Source organism: Pleurodeles waltl, chromosome 4_2 (genome assembly GCF_031143425.1).
Source record: "Pleurodeles waltl isolate 20211129_DDA chromosome 4_2, aPleWal1.hap1.20221129, whole genome shotgun sequence".
Classification (NCBI taxonomy): domain Eukaryota; kingdom Metazoa; phylum Chordata; class Amphibia; order Caudata; family Salamandridae; genus Pleurodeles; species Pleurodeles waltl.
This window is the reverse complement of record NC_090443.1, coordinates 303,424,568-303,445,173: the sequence shown is the minus strand read 5'-3', so window position 1 is coordinate 303,445,173 and position 20,606 is coordinate 303,424,568. Positions and strand designations below refer to the sequence as shown.

The following is a 20,606-nucleotide window of genomic DNA, read 5'->3' as shown; positions in this document are numbered from 1 at the left end:
GGTTTGAAATGATGACCAGGGCTTTCAAGAGGAGTCGGTAGGATGGCCTTGACCTGTTGGTGGATCAAACGTAAATCTTTAGTCAATTGTTTACAATAGTCTACAAACAAAGGATACTGTACTTCAGAAAGCTTATTTGGCTGTGGTACCCCCCAGATATTGGCTGGCCTTCCCATGACTATTTCATAGGGGGATAATCGTGACTTGCTACTGGCAGTTGTCCCAATGGACAGCAACGCTAGGGGCAAAGCATCTGGCCATTTTAAATTGGTCTCAGTACATAACCTGGCTATTTTGCTCTTCAAGGTGTAATTATACCTCTCTGAGGCCCGCTGATTGTGGGTGATTTGCAGCATGAAATCGCTGTTTGATGTTAAGGGCAGTACAAACCTTTTCCATCACCTCATGGCGAATTGTCATTGTCACTCCAGACTATTCTAGGTAATCCGTATCTAGGAAAGTACTCTTTGAGTAGTATCTTGGCGGTAGAGAGGGCACTGTTGTCTTTTAATGGGTAGGCTTCTGTCCATTTTGAAAACATACATACTACCTCGAACACGTATTTCAGTTTGTTACATGGTTCCATGTGGATAAAATCCATCTGTATAACTTCAAAGAGGAGATCAGGAGGGGCAAAGTGACCAGGGGGCGTAGGGGTCCCTTTTCCTGCGTTGTGCACTGCACACACCATACAACTCTTGACCAGGTTATTAGCAGCTTTGGATATCATAGCATTACTCCAAACGTGGTCCAAAGTTGTCTTGATGCCTTGGGCACTGTGTGCAGGACTGTGGGCCATAGTGACCATAGTGTGTACATAACAATTGGATAACATCCATCTTCTTCTATCTGTCATCTGTGTAACAACCCTAACTGTCCAGCCTACATTCCTCTCCCACTGTTCCCTTTTCTCTGCTGTTGCTTCGGCTTGAATGTCTCTCACACACTGCAAGGTATTTTCTAGTACTTCGTTCTTGGGCTCCCCCCTGGGTACTACTCCCAACGTATTCATTGTCAAATGGTGCTTGTGCTGTTGCTTTCGCAGTAGAATCTGCAAAGGCATTTCCTCTTCCTATGTCATTAGTAATTTTCTTGTGGGCACTACACTTAATGATTGTGACCTGACTGGCAAGCCGAGAGCATTCAGAAGTGCCACAATCAAAGTGCCATGCTGAATGGTAGTGCCATGCGACGTGATAAAGCCTCCAAACGCATACTGGCTATCAGTGTAGATATTAACACGAAGATGTACACATATTTGGCAAGCTCTGTTGAGGGCAAATAATTCTGCAGCCGGTGCCGAATTTTGCGTGATTCTGTGATATTCAACCACTGTTTTTAATGTGGTGACAGCATAGGCTGCAGTGGTTGTACCGTCTGGTAACTTGAAGCAAGACCCATCTACAAACAGCTCTCCCTGGGGGTCAGATAGGGGAGTATCTGTTAAGTCTACCCGTCCCTTGGTTTCTTCCTCAGTGGCAAAAATGCAATTATGATCAAATTCCACATTGTCCTGAGGGAGGGGTAGTAACGTAGCTGGGTTCAAAACATTGCACCGCTTCAAAGTGCTATTTGGACTGAACAATGTTAATTCATAACCTGTTAGACGAGCACTGGTGAGGTGCTGAGTCTGTGTTTTGTTTCACAAAATATCAACTGCATGAGGAACCATCACAGTGAGCGGATTGCCACCAACAAACCCTTCACTTTGTTTCACCGCAGCAGCGGCAGAAGCCACTCCTCTAAGACAACTAGGCAAAGCTTGCGCCACAGTGTCCAAAGTGGAAGAGAAGTATGCACAAGGGCGTTGTCTCCCACCTTGATCCTGTGTCAAAACAGACAATGTACAGCCATGCTTTTCATGCACAAATAAAACAAATGGTTTGCTGTAACACGGATTACCCAATGCAGGAGCAGAGCACAACGCCTTTTTTAGTTCATGAAAAGCCTCCTCACATTCGTCAGTCCAAGGTACAGGAGAGGGCACACCTGAAAGTGTCAGGGCAGTCAATGGTTCTGCTATAAGTGAAAAATTTGGAATCCACTGTCTGCAAAAGGATGTAAATACCCAAAATGCTCGGACTTCAGTGGGGGTGCGTGGTGCAGTCATTGTATGAACCAGTTTTATTCTGTCTGGATGTAATCTCCTTCCCTCCTTAGGGAGGAGGTGTCCTAGATAGGTGACCTCCTCTTTACAATACTGCAATTTTGTGAGGGACACCTTATGACCCAGGGATGCTAAATGATCCAATAATGCAACAGTATCAGTCTTACATTGTGCGATAGAATCAGAGGCAATTAAAATATTGTCAATGTACTGCAACACAGAGCTTGAAGGTGGATTGAATTGGTCTAGTTGAAGTTTAAGACATTGACTATATATGCTTGGACTCTCGACAAACCCTTGAGGAGCTCTTGTTAGGGAGAATGATTGACCAAATATTGAAAAACTGAACATATATTGACTTTCTGGGGCGATCGGAATACTGAAGAAAACATTCTTCAAATCGATGACTGAGAAATAACACGCAGTGGCTGGTATCATGGTGTAAAGACTATTCATGCCTGGGACCACAGGAAACTGGGGAATTACTATTTTATTGATTTCTCCGAGATCAATAACTAGTTGATATACCGGGTTATCAGTAACTGATTGCTCAACATCTGATTTATTAGTATCACTTTCTTTCTTGACAACAGGGAGGATCGGGCTGTTACAGGGGCTGCCCACTATTTCCTTTATTACACCTGCATGCACGAGGTCAGAAATGACTGTCTTGAGCCCTTTTTCGCTTGCTTTAGATAATTTGTATTGAGGAATACGAGGTAGCCAGGCACCTGGTTTAATTTTTATTACAATAGGGTTGATATCCATAATGCCTACATCATTTTTGCCTTTGCCCATAAGCGAGGGTCTACCTCCGCTAGCTCTGGGGGTAAGTCGCATTCATGCGAAAACATGCACCGGGTAGGGGCAATGCTATCCATAGTTACATGGATACCACCCATCGAACAGTGAATAACTGCATTTAATTTCTTTAACATATCTAATGCAAACAAGTTTTCGTTGCAACCTGAGGTTAAGGAGAGTGGCGTTTCTACTGTAAATGGTCCTACAGTTACTCATAGGTGCTGAGATGGGGCTCACCACGGGGATCCCAGAAATCCCAATTGACGTGGTATGAAGCCCAGTCAGGGGAGCCCCGGGGACTGCAGCATGTGCAATAGATGTTCTGGTGGCGCCAGTATCTAGAAGAAACTTATGGCCCTCCCCTTTGATATTTACGTCGATATAGGGACCACTCTGATCTTCAGGAATACTGACTCGCCCCCTGGCCCTGTCTGTGGCTGACCTAGTAATTGTATAATTCAGAAAAGGAATCACCAGCATAATATTGTCGTTCAAATGCATTGTCAAAAATATTAGTGTTATGCGGGACCTGGTTTACATTCTGCAAATTCAGACCACTTCTGCCTCTTCCTCGCCCTCGTGTGTTACGTGATGCATTCCTTCTATCAAGTGACATGCTATGTCTCCCTTCCAGCAATGGGCAAGTATCACGCCAATGGCCATCCAGTTTACAGTAGGCGAATTGGTGGATTTTCAATCGGCGGTCTTGGGGTGGTGCAGATACACCTCGCCCTCAGCCCCTTCCCCGTCCCCTTGGTGGGCCACCCCTCAGCTGAGGGAATGTGTCCCGCTGGGGATATGCCTGCTGTAATAGTACCTTTTTCTTCAAATCTTTTACTGACTTCTCCTTCTTTTCTAACTCTTCCTTATACGTACTCTCATAATATTGTGCTATCTGTAAAATTTCGGCCTGCCCCTTTGTCATCCACGAACTCTGTTGCTTTTAATTTTTGTGATATTTCAGGCAGAAGGCCATTGACAAAGCGTTCCACAAATAACGTGACACCAGTTACGGTGGCGAGGTCTTGACCACTAAAATCTATGAACGCTTGTTCAATTCTAGTAAAATAATCTGGGACATCTCCATCGGTTTTCTGTTTATAGGTGGCAAGTTTTCCCCAGTCTACAGCTTTAAGTGGGATAATAGCCTCTAATTTGGTCAATATTCGTTTGGGTAAATTTAAAATGTCCTGATGAGGCAGGGCTCCTGGTGCCCTGGCTGCTTCATGTGTTTCTAAAACCCCCTATGTAGCTCCCAAGGTAGGCGCATCATCTACTCTTCAAATTTTATGCCAGACTTCAGGGCCCAATAAAATGCCAAAAAAATAATCAATATCTTTGAGAGTCATGGTGGTGGTGGAAATTGCAATTCTAAGGTCACGATAGAACCCAGCTGGATTCTTTCGAGGATCTGGCAAGTCCTTTTTTATAGCCATCACCTCCTCTCTTTTTCATGGAATATGGACAAACTGAGCCACAGGTACAGTACGTGGTTGGTGGGCGGCCTCTGCAGCTGCAATTGCAGCAGCAGTGGGAAGATCAGGATGTGCTTCTCTCACTGGGTATTCCTTTTCATATATTTTGAGAACATATTATTTGGCTAAAACACAAATGCGTACTCCCTCTTTTAGGTCCTTATCATTAAGTTTGCAAGCCATGCTGTCACTCCAAAGTTGGTTTATTTCCTGTTTATAAGGGAGAGGGGCAGAGTCGCTAGTACCACAGTTCCAGTCCTCCTCCAACTTTTCGGTCCTATACTGAATTGCTAATTGTTTTTCAAAATGTCATTTGTTGTACAGTTTGCATAATATCGGTGTAAGTGTAAATAGGGTGTGCTATCCAGGTCTCTGACTGTTTTCTAATAACCTGTTTTACATCCTCCCCAATAGTGGAGCGTGTATTAGGGGGCGAAGTCACCTTTATAGGTGTACACCACGTGGGCGCCAGTGTGGCTGTACATTGACGATTTGGGGTATTAGGGTTAGGAGGCATTTGCAAGGTGGCGTTGTTGGCGGGCAGTGGCGGAGCAGGGGTCGGGGAAACTTGGACTTGGGCTGGGGTCTGTGATTGCTGTGGCACAGGCTGAGGTGGTGGTACACCTGGATTGCCTAAATTCGGCCCTTGCTGTTGTTGCTGGGCTCCCATGATAGGCTGGACTCCCACAGGGAGGGTGTAAGGTGGAGGTGCAGTGGGGCTATTATCTAACATTTGTAGCAATACCTCGTCTTCTTCTAATGCATGTTTGGATTCTGTCTGTTTTGATACGTAACTTCCCTCCACCTGAACTCTATGGACTCTATCTTCAGAGTCAATTCTATTCTGGGTTTGGGAGTGGTGGTATTGCGCCGCTTTTTGCATTATAGTTTTTCGTTTTTCTTTCTCTACCAATTTGTCCGCCTTAATTTTCCTTTTAGTAGCCTCAGTCTCCCATTTTCTATGTACATCAAACAAATGCTGTCTAGCCTTTTTGTGAAACAAAACATTCCTGCAGGTAGGTTATTTTCTTTCAATCAAAAGATCCATCCTCCGGCCACTGGAGGTCAGGACAATGTCTAGTATATCTGCGCCATATACTGTTATACAAATTATGTTCTAAACCATAATCCTTTAACAGGTCCCACCCTGGTGTTCCCTCTTTTGGGATGGGTTGTCTTTCGTCCAAAAGTGGAACACGATTTCGGCTAAAACAACGACATAGCCCTTGCAAGCATTTTTTATTTCCCATGTCTAACTTTTTAAATTTCAAAATGTAACATGCAACAAGGTAAATTTTCTCAAACCCCCTTTATCAAATGCTTACCAACCTACAAATTGGTCCAGGTCTGGACAAAATATTCACAGTTAACAAAGCACGTGCAATACAAATTGTCAAATGGTACCTTTCACAAATACAAATTTACCAAAAACTAGTTATTCCCAAATTGATAAGTTATCTGAAACAGTTATTCTTTCAAATGCAAGTTAAAACAGACAACCGATCAGCGTGGAACAGTCTCACCTGATCAACTGTTTTTTTCCCAGATCTCTCTCCGGCCGCCCGTGTCAGACTAATCAGTCAAGTTCAAAGCCAATGTTCAGGATATTCGCTGGGACGCCGTGAAAAGTGGGGAGAGGCTTGCCCGGTGGATAAGATGCAGCTGCTTTGAAACTGTCTTTGTGCAGGGGCCCCTGGAATCTACACCTCCGGAACGGTGTCCCCCCACTGGCAGCACGTCTCGTGACAGCGCTATTGGAGACATCCACTGGAAGATTCCGGACAGCCCCCATTGGTAAAGCACGTTCCAAAAATACTTACAAATTCATTTACAAAGGAGTTTAGACACGAAGAGTCGGAGTGAAAAATCAATGACCAAGGCCTGTTTATTTTGCTGTAGCAAAGAGGACAGATTTACAACTGGCATCCCCAGCCCGAAGTAAAGTGTGTTAACATGGTGCGTTCAACAGTGATATTTATACTCATACATCAAAGGATACATAAATTAAGTAAATAATGATATACGTCATACAGGAATTTTAAGGAGGGAATCCGTTTCCACACACAGGTTCCCGTCCCTGCTTTGTCCTCGATTCCCTTCTGCAGCTGTCTGACTTCTCACATTCTGAGAACCCTTCAAAGGATTTTGTGGTTCAAAGATATAGATATCAACCTTTCCCTCCCCAAAATACAACAGCCGAGGTCGGTTAGTTATTTTTACCACATGATTATAATGAGTAATGTGACCCAGCTAGGGAAAGTAACCAGCTGTGAGCCCGTGGTGGAACCAGGCTTTTTTTTTTACTAAACAAATATATAAGATAACATATGCAATAGGTAGTGCGTTCAGAGAGTGAACTCAAACTAAATGTCTTTAAGGAAAAGGAGCAATACAAAATGGATTCTTACAGTAACCCAGCCCAAGCAGCCGAGTTACATTTCTTTACAAAGCTATGCAAGTCAGTTCTTCCATAGCTTTGTAAATTCCAAATAAGCCATTGCATAACCCTGTCTCACCTTGTGTAGCATAAGGGTGAAGCAAAGGCTTAATATATCTAGTACTTAGTAGATCAGTGTTTTTAGATTCTAGCATAGCTGTCACATTTAAAAGCAATGTGCTGGTTGTCTTGAAGCACAAACAGATTCACCGTGCATAGTTTCTTTCAAAGATGTCCTCTCTGTGAACATTAAAATGGGTAGCCGTCTTTGAATGATAAATTACACACTTTTATCACTGCTATCCTGATCCCAGGTTGCCACCGTAATGCTTATAAACATGACTGTCTTGGAACAGTAAAACAGTGATATGTTATGAACCATTACAAGATGGCTAACTCGTTTAGAAATTGCAGCTGCACAGGATGTAGTGCACTGCAGATAAAATAAGTGGCAAACTAGCAGATATGTAGGACTTCTGGGGAGCTGCAGCAAGCACAAAATGTAACAAGCATTGGCGTAGCCAATTGGTCGCACCTTAGGGACCCTGCAAGTATTCAGCAATGCAGCACATTATTCTGGGTGCTACAACATTTACTGTAAACCCCAAACCTATTTATACTCAAGTCTCTCCAATAATCACATTTATTGTTGCTGCTAATGGGCTTGTCATTTGTCACAAGATGGACCATCTACTTAAGGTATTTTGTGTGTCTGGCACCAGCTCTACAGACAACAACGGGCGGGGATGAATTCCACCAGTATTACACGTAGGATCATTTATCTGTGACCAGACCAGTAAATGCCAATGCACCCTTTTAGCACTCTTACTTTACAGCGATAGGGGGAGGGGCAAATGGTCACAGATGTGCATCGATGCTTTATTTGGTATAAAGTAAACGGAAAAGTACCTAGAATGCCCAGAAACAAAAAGATTGAACAAACTGTATGTGAGGTTGTTTGCCAACCCAAAAGTAAATAAGTTGAAGAGTGAGCGCGTGCTGGCCCTGGAAACGTAAAGAGAAACAGTGGGCACAGACAAATGCAACACAAGTATTTATGCTTCGTTTTAAACAACAAAAGAGAAACACTTTCCGACCGCAGGGTGTTGAGACAAGCAGAGAGGCTGGCTCGTGTGTCAGTGATTTACTGACTCCTGGGAGTTAAGGCATGGGTGTGTCATTCTTACAGAGGACATAGAAGGGACTTCACACTATGAATGGGGACGTGCAGTCTCTGCCAAGAGGTTTTGGCACACTACCTGTCCCAGAAGTTTCTGAATTGGCGCCAAAATGTAGAGCGACGTGTGTGGGATTTGTTCACTTGGATTCTTTCTGTGTTTAGGAAGAAAAGGTCGAATTTTAAACTCCCAAAAGATTCTCTGATTTAGCAATGCCTGTTGTTGCATTATTAGGTGCCCCATGCAAAATTACACTGAAGGCAACATACAAAGCAAAGACAAGTAATCGGTTTTGAAGAGTGCCCTAAGCAGGAGAATGTAGAGTTCTGGGGAATAAAAGAGGCACTTCTTTTAATGCAGAGATTAACTTCTGAAACAATAGATTTTGGAAAATAAAAACGGTGGTTGTCTGAAGAGCAAAGAATGCCAGTGTTCGTTTTTGTTTCAGTGATGTGGGATGGACCAGCTGCTGTGTGAAGGAGATGGCAGATGGGGAAGAATGATCTGCAGAGCTGGATGCTCGCATTTCGACACTAGTGCAATGGTGAAACAAGAATGTGTGCACGCCCGCTCCAAAAAGCTCACATGCTACCCCCCAGGAAGAAAAAAGAAAATGAATCTTGAAGCGCAGCGTCCATGAAGCAGGTGCTGTGCTGATAAATGGCAGACAACTACACCTCTGAAGACCACCTGAGAGAGTCTAACAAGGATCATCCCAAAGTACATCTTGTACCCCCAGGATTTGTCAAAGGAAGTAACTAACACCAAAATCCTTACTCAAAAAAAAAATGTGTGGAAGGCTTTTCAACATAATGCCTATCTACAGGCTTTGACATATTGTGATACCAATCCTCCTTAAAGGTCTCTTGGCTTTAAAATGTAATTATCTCAAATATCTGGTGTAACTCTTCATAATAAATAATTAGACCAATAGCCTCTAATATTTCTTCCAATGAAACAGTTAACCCTGTAGCCTTCATGACTGAATTGTCACCATAATTTACGCAGGTTACTTTTTCCGTTTAAGCTTTTCCACAGGGCAGTTATTGGCATTCCGTCATAAAATTACCAAAATGTGCAAAATTACAGTCGGTAAGACAACATACAAACCTTCCTCAAACAATATAACAGAAATTACTGAAGTACAGTTCTTCTATCCCGAGGGTTTGCCACAGAGCGTTAGCACCACCAAAACACCTGCCTGTCTGGTAATCTGTTTCCGTGCACCACAGCATCTTTCTTCAAACTAACACAGTGTAATGGAATTCCACTCTAAAAAGGCCTGTTTGCTTTATCATCTGATTTTTCCACATTAAACAAGTCATCCCCATCCATCTTTATTGTAACAATTTCACAATGAAAAGATCAGGACCACAGTACAGGCTCTTACCAGTGACTTGCCACCATAACCAACTCCGTTGTTCTGTTTTGAGCATAGGCTTTCACACAAGATAAGATGTGCAGTGCAACCATTGTTTCAGTAGAAGCACACAACTTCTACACAATAAAATACAGTACATGAGGAAATCATCATTGGGACTGAGCAAACCACATTTCTCAGCAGGGGTTCACACAGCTTTTTCTTTTGACCATACAATATTTGGTGACAGTTGTGCTGTAAAGCCAGACATCAGAAATATGAGGTTTGCACAAAGCTCTTTACATTACTAACCACATTTACTCCACTGTCCGCTTGGATTCTGTCATGGCAAAGATTTAAATAACAGTAGAAGTGAAATTTGTCAGACAGCTGTGCCGTACACATTTCCAAACATACACTTGCTCCTGAAGTTCAAAGGGGGTCTGTCATAGGCAACAGATGTTTTACTTGCCATCGTCTCCCTGTAAATAAGTCTTTATATTTAACCAGTATAAATAATAGATCACTTGATACACTGCTGTACAGAGTCTCTGACCTGGTGCAAGCATCTTTTATGGCAGCCAAAACATGCACTTGCATATGATTTAAATGGCAGTCTCTGCTGTATAGACATGTGACGGTGGTATTGCTGTCACAGTTTTGTCTCGTAACCTTTTGATATCATCCATTTCATTAGTATTGATTTTATCAACACTGATAGTAAAAAAGGGCCTCTGCTGAGCCAATCACTTCACCTGAGTTTTGCTTGCATGTTGCTGCAAGGACCAAGGCAACCCATTGAACTGAACTTAAAACTTTGATGCTTCAAAGATTGCAAAGCTAACATTTCTTTTCTTTTAGCCCCTTTTGTTCTTGTTTCTAATAAACATCACACATACTGATTCATTGCTGTGTAGCACGTATTCTAGTTTCTATAATTGTGGTTCCTAATTCTGCCACTGGTATCATTTACATAAACAATGTTATTTCTAGTTGCAATTAGATTTACTAGCCGGCACTAAATATCTACGTAGCCACAAAACACTAGTTTAAAAATGTTCTCAACTAGTGTTCAGTTTAAATGGCACTACAGGGTGCTGTGTGCAGTGCATGAAGGTAATGACCTGAAAAGATGCAACACTTTATTTTCGAATTTGCTTCGCACATATGAGAATGAGTATCATTATCGGATGGCTGTCACTAGAGTGTTATATTTATGACATGTTCTGTTGCAACCTGTTTAGAACATGGGTGTTCCTACAGGAGGTATATCCCTCCACAATATACTATGCTGACGTTTCTGAATCCCCATGCCGAGGGCTTTATATTTCCCTTCAATTCTTTTGTAATCTTCAGAATTGGCCTAGTTGCATTTGTTTTCTCCTTGTTATTTATGGTCTTGTGCACTGAGTGAAGGAAGGCCTAGTTCTCGTTTTCTGTACCAAAATAGCCTGATTATAGTGCTCTTGCCTAAGTATGCCACATTGTTAAAAATACTCTGGTTGGTGTTGTTCACTTGTGTTCTACTTCTGTTTACCAAAGATGGACGTAGATTATGTTCCTCCACTAGTTGTCATGCATTTTGCATGTAGCTGTCTAGTTTAAAATATCTTCACATTTTTTTTCCTACGCCAACATCCTGCTAAACTATTTTTTTTTACCAGCTTGGTGCTGAGCTACTGTTTTAAAAGTTGTGGCACAGACTGCTCAGCAGGTAATGTGCAGACTGTTAACATTCTATAACGCCCCAAGGAGTTTCAAGTATATTTACACTCTGTTTGTGAAAGTCACTTTAAGGATGGTAGCTACATGAAAACAAATCATTTTTAGATAACACTACCACTATTTGCTTCCTGTGTAGGGTGCATCTGTCTACCTTGGTTAGAGTTGACTCCTTCTTTGGGAAGTTTCTATTCCCTTTGCCACCTTTTCTAAAACTACTGGTTCTTTGGAAGAAATCCCCAGCTTTGGTATCCTCTTCAAAGCTGTAATAACTTTCAGATGAGAATAAACTCTGCATATTGCTACGCTTGTTTTTCTGCCCTCCTCACACTCAGTTTGGGCACTGTCCTCCCGGATGAAGTTCTGCCCACCCCATTCTTAGACTGCCATTTAGGAAATCTGTTTTTCTGTTGACATGGAGAAATGTAACAATCATTGACAACCACTGTTGCACAGAAAAGTGGCATGGCTTTTTGTTTTTTTAAATATTGGCTTGCAGTGAACCACCAGAATATTAAGCCTTTCGTGAAGGAATTTTAGCATAGACATGTGAACTGTGAAGTCATCAGTAAACAGGGTTGGCAGTCTTCAGGCACACAAGGACGGTTCATGTCAGTATCCAGCACTGGTTCAGTCATGACGATGATCATCATCATACAGAATTTTATTCGGTAATCAAAAAAAACATAAAAGTGAACAAAACAAAATATTCCATAAAAATTTACATTAATAAATACAAAGGATCGAAACCTGCAGAAAATGCTAGCAATAATAAAATCAAGCCCAGAAACCCAAGCCACTTAGCATGCATAATTACCACAGATTAACCAAAATTCATTGACATTTGTTTTTTTAGTTCAGTCATACTAGAGACCTTTGATAAGTCTCCTTTGCAGAAGGGTCCAGTCTGTATGAAGCCCTTGTTCCTTGCAATCGGACTGCCAGACCTATCTCAAATGGAAACCACTACTTTCTGTTTACAAATGTGCAAAGCTCATGTGGTGGAGCAATCCTGTCCTGGGCAGCAAACTTGTGCAGTGCAAACGGTGGGACTGCAGTGCCCACAGGTGAGCATATTTGCCCCAGAGATTTGAAGGTCTGAGGGTCTGATCGTTTTAAGTAACCCCCTTGATGTTGTTACTGCTACCCTAGACTCGCCAAGTGTAGTCTTAATGTGCCAGACCACATGTGGTTCCTCTAGTCAACATACTTAAATTCAAAGAAGAAAACAGGGTGGCATTCCAGAAGCTCACACTACAGAAGTTGAACACTAAAATGGATAGTGTCAAATTAGGGTGGCCCCAAGGATCTACCAGAAGTGCATGTTCATGTCCTCTTGTCATTTTTTCCCAAATGTGATGTTCTACTTCGTAAGATTTGGATTGCTATCAGATGGTGCTATTCAGTTGTTTTTCAGGCAAGGATATAAACTGAAAAATTTGAGCAGAATTTAGGATGCTAATTTGGTGGAAAGTTAATATAGGTGTAAACTTTTGGCGCCTCCATCTTGTGGTGAGGGGAGTATTCTTATATTTTTGGTTCTGTTTTGAAATCTCACATTAAAAAAACAAAAAATACTTTTTTGTGAACTTTGCTTGACGTGTAATAATTATGGTGTTTTGTAGGTCTCCATCGACTGAAAATCTACGTTCCTTCAAAAACCAACTCCACGACAGACGTGTAAGCAAGAAGAGCAGACATCCGAACTCTGAACACATCATGGCCTCTGAAGATATCCACACGCTAACAGAATCTTTCGCAAAAACTAAGGTGGGCGGTGGAGAGCTGAGCTTCAAAGGTCGTGGGCTGAAGCTGAATACAGCAGAGGATGGTGAGCAAACCTTCTAGACATATGGGTCATGTTTCAGCACCAGGAATGTGTCTTACAACAGCATGGACACGACTCTGCTCAGTCTTTTTTGTTAGATACTGAACAGGCCTTCTGAGGGACAATGGTTGAGCTACACAGCATGTAGTAAATCTCTGAGGGGCAATCGTTTAGCCAAGCAGCGAGTCTGCCTATTGGGAGGGCCCAGGCTTTTGTCTTTTTGCACAAATGCTAGATTTCTCGAAGTTAAGCAACTAAAGAGGGACAACTTCAGGCTTATCTACCACTCAATCCAAAATGTTCCCTTTTTGAATTTTGTAGTGCCCACCTCTGGCTGTCTTCCCTCCACCCAGAGATCAAACTAGATACACAATGGAGAGGCAACACCTAATAGTCCGAAATCTCAATTATCCAACTAATTTCCGATAGAAATGTTTCTGATGAAGCAGTATATATAAACTTCCACTTTATTTACATGTTGAATTCTTGACTGCTGTTTTGTTTGACTAAGAACCAAACATGTAAAGTACATGTTTCTATGGACTTCTGAATCAGGAGATTTTCTTGGAGATTCTGTATTATCGCAAATAAGCTTGATGAGTGAAATTTATGAGAATTCATTGTTGCCTCTTCATTGTCTATAAGCTTACATTTGTCAAAGCACTTGACTCTGCTAGACACCAGTAGGCAGGCCTTGCATCCGATGGGTAGCTTGTGCCACACAGGCTTGTCAGGAGTGCAGTGCTACGCAGGTATTGACATGCTATAGAGTAGTAGAGGGGTGCAGTGTTTATGGTGTTCTTTCATCGGGGCTTGCTGTCTTTGGCATGGTAGGCCTACCTGGAGGGCTAGCCCATAGTATTTTGAAGGTAGATCATTCAAGTTATGTATGATTTGTTCTAATTAGACATACTATACTTGAACTGTTATGCTTCAGGTACAGAAAAGCACAGGGAAGTAAATGCTCCTCATTTACAGTCATTCCCCTTAACATTAACAAATGTAAAGCCGGCAAATTATGTGCACAAGACTCTGTGTTGTGTGGATGCTTCAAGCCATAGTCTGTGCTACATCAGCATGGCACACATCAGGGTCTGCACTTGGTTTTGTTGCATTGCCAAGGGGTCTGGGCAGGTTTTCATTAGCTCTCTTTTAGAGTTGCCATTGCAGGGTTTCTAAGTTCTTCATATGGTTCCAAGCGTAGCTGATACTTTAAGTGGTAGGAAGAAAACTTTATAAGCTTGTGATGTAAGGAAAATTATTTGTTTTTTTCGGTGCAGTTTCCTCAGTTTATCTGCTTTTTTCCCCTTGTTTTGATTTTTCTTTGCTCATATTGTCTTTTGAACGTAGGAGTGAAGTCTCCACCTTGAGGACCTGCATGGTCATTTTGAAGGGCCACCTGGTAGATATCCCCCTAAAAAAAGGAATGTTTATTTCAAACCCATTTTTTTTTCTTGAGGCAAATAGTGTGGAAGCTGAGACAAAATGGATGTTGGCTCTGATATCAGTCATACAGCTTGCAGAGTTTAGCAAGTTGGTGCTCTAGACCAGATGTTAGCATCTTGCAACTAACCAACTAGCCTTTATTGGGGGCTCTTATAGGTTTTTATTGACATTTATACAACGTCAAGATACAGTAGTAACAAATCAACATGACATCATAGTAACTGCAATTTGGGGTGTAATAAGCATCTGCAAAGGACCTCCGCCCATTCCCGGGTCCCGTATGTTTTTTCAGCCTGAACATATCCATAACAGGACATCCTTCATAGCATTGACATGAAAAGCAGATCATCCTCTACTCCCCCCCCCCCCCCCCCCCCCCCCCCTCCTTGCGAAACCCCCCCCAGTGCTGGTGGTGAGACCCCACACCCCTACTCGCAGGGATTCCAAACCTCGAAGATAGGCATCTGGGGGTCTAGAAGGTCGATAAGCATCACAGCCAATGCCTGCAAGTCATCCATCAGCTTATCTTCCCTTCTGGATTCACGCATTTGGCACTCCTCCACATTTTCCCATTCAGCCGTGTCTATTCTTCAGTTAGCGGGCTTTGGGGCAGTCAGGGATACTCAGTGAATTGCTGTTCTGCATTTCGGCAGTGTGAGCTCTAGAATTAAGAATTATCTACTTAAAGTCCTAGCCAGACTTGTCAGTTTTAAACCTCCCTTAAGCTTTCTAAAAGATGGAGGAGTTGAACAGAAACTACTAGGACAGATATCCAAAAGTGGGCCAATGGCTCTGGTACAGGCACAATCCTTTATCCCTTGCCTGTGCTTTAGAGGCTTTGGACCGGAATTCTTGCAGGGAGTTAACTAAAATGCTCTGACTTGTATAACTTTACATCTGTACTAAGTGCTATGTTGGCCAAAGCCTGGTGCCAAACTTTCACTGTAGGCATATACTCCTTTTGAACTGCTTCCCTGAGGTTCTTACCAAAAGTTAGTCTTTCAGGAGCCACACCAAGTGACATCTGCCCTCTGGCCATTAACTCAATAGTTTGTGCTCCTTTCCTGTGAACCCATATTATTTTTTTAAGACATTTTGTTTTATGTTACATTGCAAACTGCAAGGTATATGATCAAACAAACTCCCTTGGCACGCTGACATTCCACCACTGGCCTCATCAGCTTCGTGAAGCACCAGGGGGCTGACGACAGGCTACAAGGTAGCGCATTGAACTCTAGGCAGTGGCCCTTCCACAGGAATTGTAAAAGCCTCCTGTGTAGGGGGAAAAATGGGAATCGAAAGGTAAGCATCCTTTAGGTCTAGGCGGACCATCCAGTCTACTTCTAATAGAATCTCTCAGCATGTGAATCCCTTCCATTTTGAAGTGTCTGTGTAAAATCCAAAAATGTTAATCTTTAGATTTAATATCAGGCGATGACCACCGCCTTTTTTGTCTACTACAAAAATGGGGCTGATAAAGCCAGACGAGTGAGTAGATGAAAAATGTACTGCCCCTTTGTCGATCACAAAGCCTGAACATCTAAGTCTATAAAGGTCTGATCTGCAAGGGAAAAACACATTTGAAGAGGGGGTTTCAGTTGCTTCAGCGTACCGATAAACTCCAAACGAAAACCTGTGACCGTCTGAAGAATCCAAGGATCCCCAGAAATCTTTCTCCAATTGTCCAGAAATAATCCCACTCTGCCCCCAAGAAGTACCTGAGAATGTGGTATAATGCTCACCTGAGTAACCCGCTTCTTGAATTGCTCCTTGTTGTCCTCTTCAGGGTCCTCTACGAAACCTGGAGTGTCCTCCTCTGGAGCGAGTGGGGTAGAAGGTAGTCAGATTGGTCTCCATACCAACTTCCTCTCACTCAGGGGTAGTAGTTCTGAGGGTCTTGCGAAAGCTCCTCAGCCGGGCATTTGCCCTCCATAACGACCTGCCCGATAAAGCCTTGTTTAAACACCTTTTTAAAGGACATCTGTGCCTTGTCCAGTGAGGAGAACGTAGAACAGAACTTAGCCAGCTCTTTAATAAAGGAGGAACCAAAAAATAAGTCATCTGCTGAAGGACCCGCCTCAGAAGAGACTAAATCGTTTAGTTTAGGATCAATACGCAGAAGAATGGACTTTCTGCGTTTTGAAGAAATAGTGCAATTCGTATTGCCCAGTTGACAAACGGCTCTTTGAGCCCAACCAATCAGTACATCAATGTCCACAGAAGTCCCTGATTCCTTGGCGAGGAAGGCCATATCAAGAATCTTTGTCAATGGGCCAGACAAGTCAAGTAACTTACCTTGGCAGTTACGCCAAGATCTATCTAAACCTTTTTTAGGGTCTTCAGGAAATGTTTCCTTGAAGGTGACCATGGTAGGGTCTGTTTCTGGAGTGTCAGTAATTTTACCAGCTAGATCTGGTCTAGGACATTCTGCCCAAAGGCGTGATCGTACCTCTTTGTCGAAGCATCTTCGAATATTGGTTAAATATACTTCGCCACTTCTGGGGAAGGAACCCAATTGGATGCCCTGGGGTGAATTATTTCTATAGGGTCATAATCCAGGACCCGGAGAGGAGAAGGTTGCTTTTTAAGTTTCTTACTGGGACCCGGAGCATCCCAGTCATCGGAATCATCCGAAGAGGAGGTTTTATCTTATGAGGATGGAGAAGAAGCAGAATCTTTTTTTAGAATTATAGTTGTGTTCATTAGCCCATTTACGTCTACGTTTCTCAAATGCAGCAGCATGGACATCTCCTGAAACCGCATCAACTCCCTTATCCAAATTTTTAGATTTTGATTTGGACTTCGATTTAGACCCTTCATTTTGAAGCTGAAGTTCCTGAAGCCAGCCCTGGGTGCAGGCGTAATCAAACAGTTGTCCAGAAAAAGGTCCTAAAGCCCTCACAAGGGCATCATTGACAGACTGTTGCGCCCTAGTATCAAGGGCTTCCTCGAGGTTTACCTCAAATTGATTTCCAATCTCCTCAGGGTGATAACCTGATTCATGCTCATCCCATTGAGCCATTCTCTTGTATGTATATAAATAACAATTCAAGGAAATACAGAATGATATTATGGGGGAGTGCAACAAAACCCTGGCAGGCCGGAAATGCCCAATAAAGTGTAGAGAGAGCAGCCTGTAATCCAAAAGAAACACTCTAGGCCAAGCCTGTTTATATTCTTACTGCCCACATTTTTAAAACAAACTGGGCGTCTAGGGAGTATAAAAGAGGGAACAGAGGGGCTTCTCGCTGCTCGCGATGCACACACATGAGCCGATCTTCCAGAGGAATAATTCTGAAGAGATCAGCTCGTAATCCCGCAGCGCAACGCCAGGAGGGAGGGGAAATAAAATTAGGACTACGCGCTGAACGCGTAGACCGCTCCTGCTCCATGAAGGCAAATGAATCGGCACAAAGCCAAAAATAACTAAGTGCACGAAGCGCTAATAAAATAATGATGTGCAAGCAGAATCGCTTCGCTTATAAAAGTGTAAATGGAAAAAGGCATGCAATAACTTTATAAGAAACATCAAGCAATATACATTTGAAATACATCAAGTAATTAAAGTGAATACTTATCTGCTGTGGAGCAGCAAAGAAGGAGGAAGTGACATTAGAGGTCATGTTATTTATGGACAGGGGTCTCGGATAGTGATTGGTACATGTGACCTGTTCGCCCTACTCCTATTGGAGCGAAGTGGAAACGCTAGTGGATTTGGGAGACCCAATAGTATATAGCTGGAAAAGCTGAGAATTTCTGTCACAAAGATGTTATCGATGTCCTTAACCATTTCATTGACGTATCTCTGGAATTTGGAACATTTCCGCAGCAGATGTGTGAGTGTACCAATCTGTCCACAGCGCCGGGAACATGTGGCCGCAACACAATTTTTCAGTTTGGCAAGGCAATCAGTGGTGTAATACAACTCATATGAGATCTTTAATATAGATTATTTCCCTGTAGCGATAATGGAGAAGTTGTGGGTCTGTGAAGGATGTCGACCAACTGTTTCGGTGTAAACGTGCGCTCCAGCTCTCTCTCCCAGCGTCTCTGTGCCAGGGACAGACGGGCCTCAGGTGGGACATTCAGGAAATTATACATCTTTGAAAGTAGACGCTTATTGTCGGATTTGGTGAACATCCATTTTTCAAACTCTGTGATTGGCCTGGAAGTTTGAAGGTGGATTGAGGGTTAACCCAGTGTCTGACTGCTGTATACTGCCATTGCGCACTGGCAGTGAAGCCATAGTTGGACTAAAATAGGAGGGAAGACCATCAGTCCCCTATGATCAAAGAAGTCGCTGATGCGCTTGCTGTGCCCTAAAGTCCGAGTTATGATATGCTGGTGGCAAATCTGGGTTGCTGATACTGGGTGTGAGGGGGGGAATATGAGAGTGGTGAGGCCCTTTCACCACTTTGTCCCAGGCTGCCTTGATAATCCAGATAACAGGTGAGATGTAAACCCTGGCAGGGCGGTGTTTTTTTGGGAAGCTGGGACCTTTCGTATAGAGATTCTTACTATAGATTGGTCTATAAAACACAAATGCTTTTCTGTCATTGGCATGTTCCACTCCACAAGGTAACGAAGCTGAGGTGACAAGTAATAATGAGTAAGGTTAGCGACACCAAAGGGGAGGTATGCTTGCTTTCTGTCCATGCAAGGCTGTTTCCCATTCCAGTTAAAGGTGGGCTGCTCTCCAGACCTCCTTGGGGGCCAGCACCCCCTCCATTTCTGCAGATTCATTTAATAAATGGATTTCCTCCTCTTTGGATAGTATTCTGCCCATCAAATTGAGATCTAACAAGCCCCCCCATAAGGCCAAACCCTGGTTTTCACCTTGTCTGCTAGAACTAAAAAAAATGTGCAAAAGGCTAGAAAGAGTTTGGAGAAAGAATTACAGTCTCATTGATAGAGAAATATATAGGCAATCCGTCAGACTCTACCATCAAAACATCAAAGCCGCCCAGTCCTCCTACTATGGATTAAGAATAGAAAGCTCCTCCAGTTCACAAAAGGAAATTTTTCAGATTTTTAAGGAATTAACTATAACCCCTATGCCCTCTCCTCCCACAGAACCCTCCACTGAATATAGTAATCTTTTGGCATCTCATTTTAATGACAAAGTCATTAAGATATACTCTGGGTTCCCTTCTCCTCCTCCCCCAGGTACAGTAGAGCACCAAATGATGGATCCCTCCCTCTCCGGAACCACATTAACTGTCTTCACACCTCTTACTGATACTGCTGCCACTAAACTTCTTCTTCAGATTAAATCGGGCTCCCCCCTGGACCCCGCTCCTCCCCCCATCCTCTCGCGAGTTTCAGATATTGTTGTACCTCCCCTCACAGAAATACTGAATCGTTGCCTATCGTTAGGTCTTCTCCCCCCTCTTTTTAAGCATGCCATTATTAAGCCTCTGTTAAAAAAAAACGAAACTGGACCCATCTCTGCTGGAGAATTATAGACCCATTGCTCTTCTCCCTATTTCAACAAAAATTTTGGAGAAACACGTTAATCACCAATTAACCAGCTACTTAGAGACCCATGAACTCCTCCACCCCACCCAAATGGGTTTTAGAGCCCATCATAGCACGGAGTCAGCTCTCCTTGCAGTGACTGAGTCAGCCAGGCAGCTTTTGGACCAAGGGTCCCATGTGGCCATGATTCTGCTTGATCTCAGCGCTGCTTTTGATACAGTGGACCACAACCTTCTCTGCCGCAGGCTCTCAGAATTGGGGATAGGAGGCCTGGCATTGTCCTGGCTGTCCGCTTTTGTCAAAGACAGATCTTTTCAAGTCCTGGATCGAGCCTACTCTGACATTTTTCCTTTGACTTGTGGAGTTCCCCAGGGCTCTTCTTTGAGCCCAACTCTTTTTAATGTCTATTTATCCCCGCTGGCTAAGGTGATCGCTCCCTACAATTTGTCTTTGGTCACATACGCCGACGATACTCAACTTGTGGTGTCCCTATCCAGCTCCGGGGACTCGTCGGCAGCTAACCTCTCGTGCTGTATGAAAGACATTGGAGCTTGGATGGTCCAGTCTAAGCTCAAATTCAATGACAGAAAGTCAGAAGTCATCGTACTAGGCAATTCCCCCCCAGCTCTTTCGCTTCCGCTGTACTCTGAGGCTTTCAATAATCTTCCTCCCCCTAAGGACCAGGTAAAAAGCCTTGGTTTCTGGGTGGATTCTCGTCTGACCATGGATTATCAAGCAAAAAGAGTCTCCTCTATATGCTTTGGCATCTTA

General features: G+C 43.1%; 1 protein-coding gene across 4 annotated transcripts in view; it reads left to right on the top strand.

Moving 5' to 3' along the window:
* The window catches only part of RANGAP1 (Ran GTPase activating protein 1), a 435,479-nt gene that overhangs the window by 17,779 nt on the left and 397,094 nt on the right, over nucleotides 1-20,606 (top strand). For 3 of the 4 annotated variants that reach the window (XM_069231247.1, XM_069231244.1, XM_069231246.1), the window contains exon 2: nucleotides 12,709-12,914. In XM_069231247.1, coding sequence (XP_069087348.1) covers nucleotides 12,803-12,914 — 112 coding nt within the window. In that variant the 5' untranslated portion in view covers nucleotides 12,709-12,802. Of the gene's footprint in view, nucleotides 1-5,932; nucleotides 6,181-12,708; nucleotides 12,915-20,606 lie in introns of all 4 variants that reach the window. The other variant, XM_069231245.1, reaches the window with a different exon arrangement.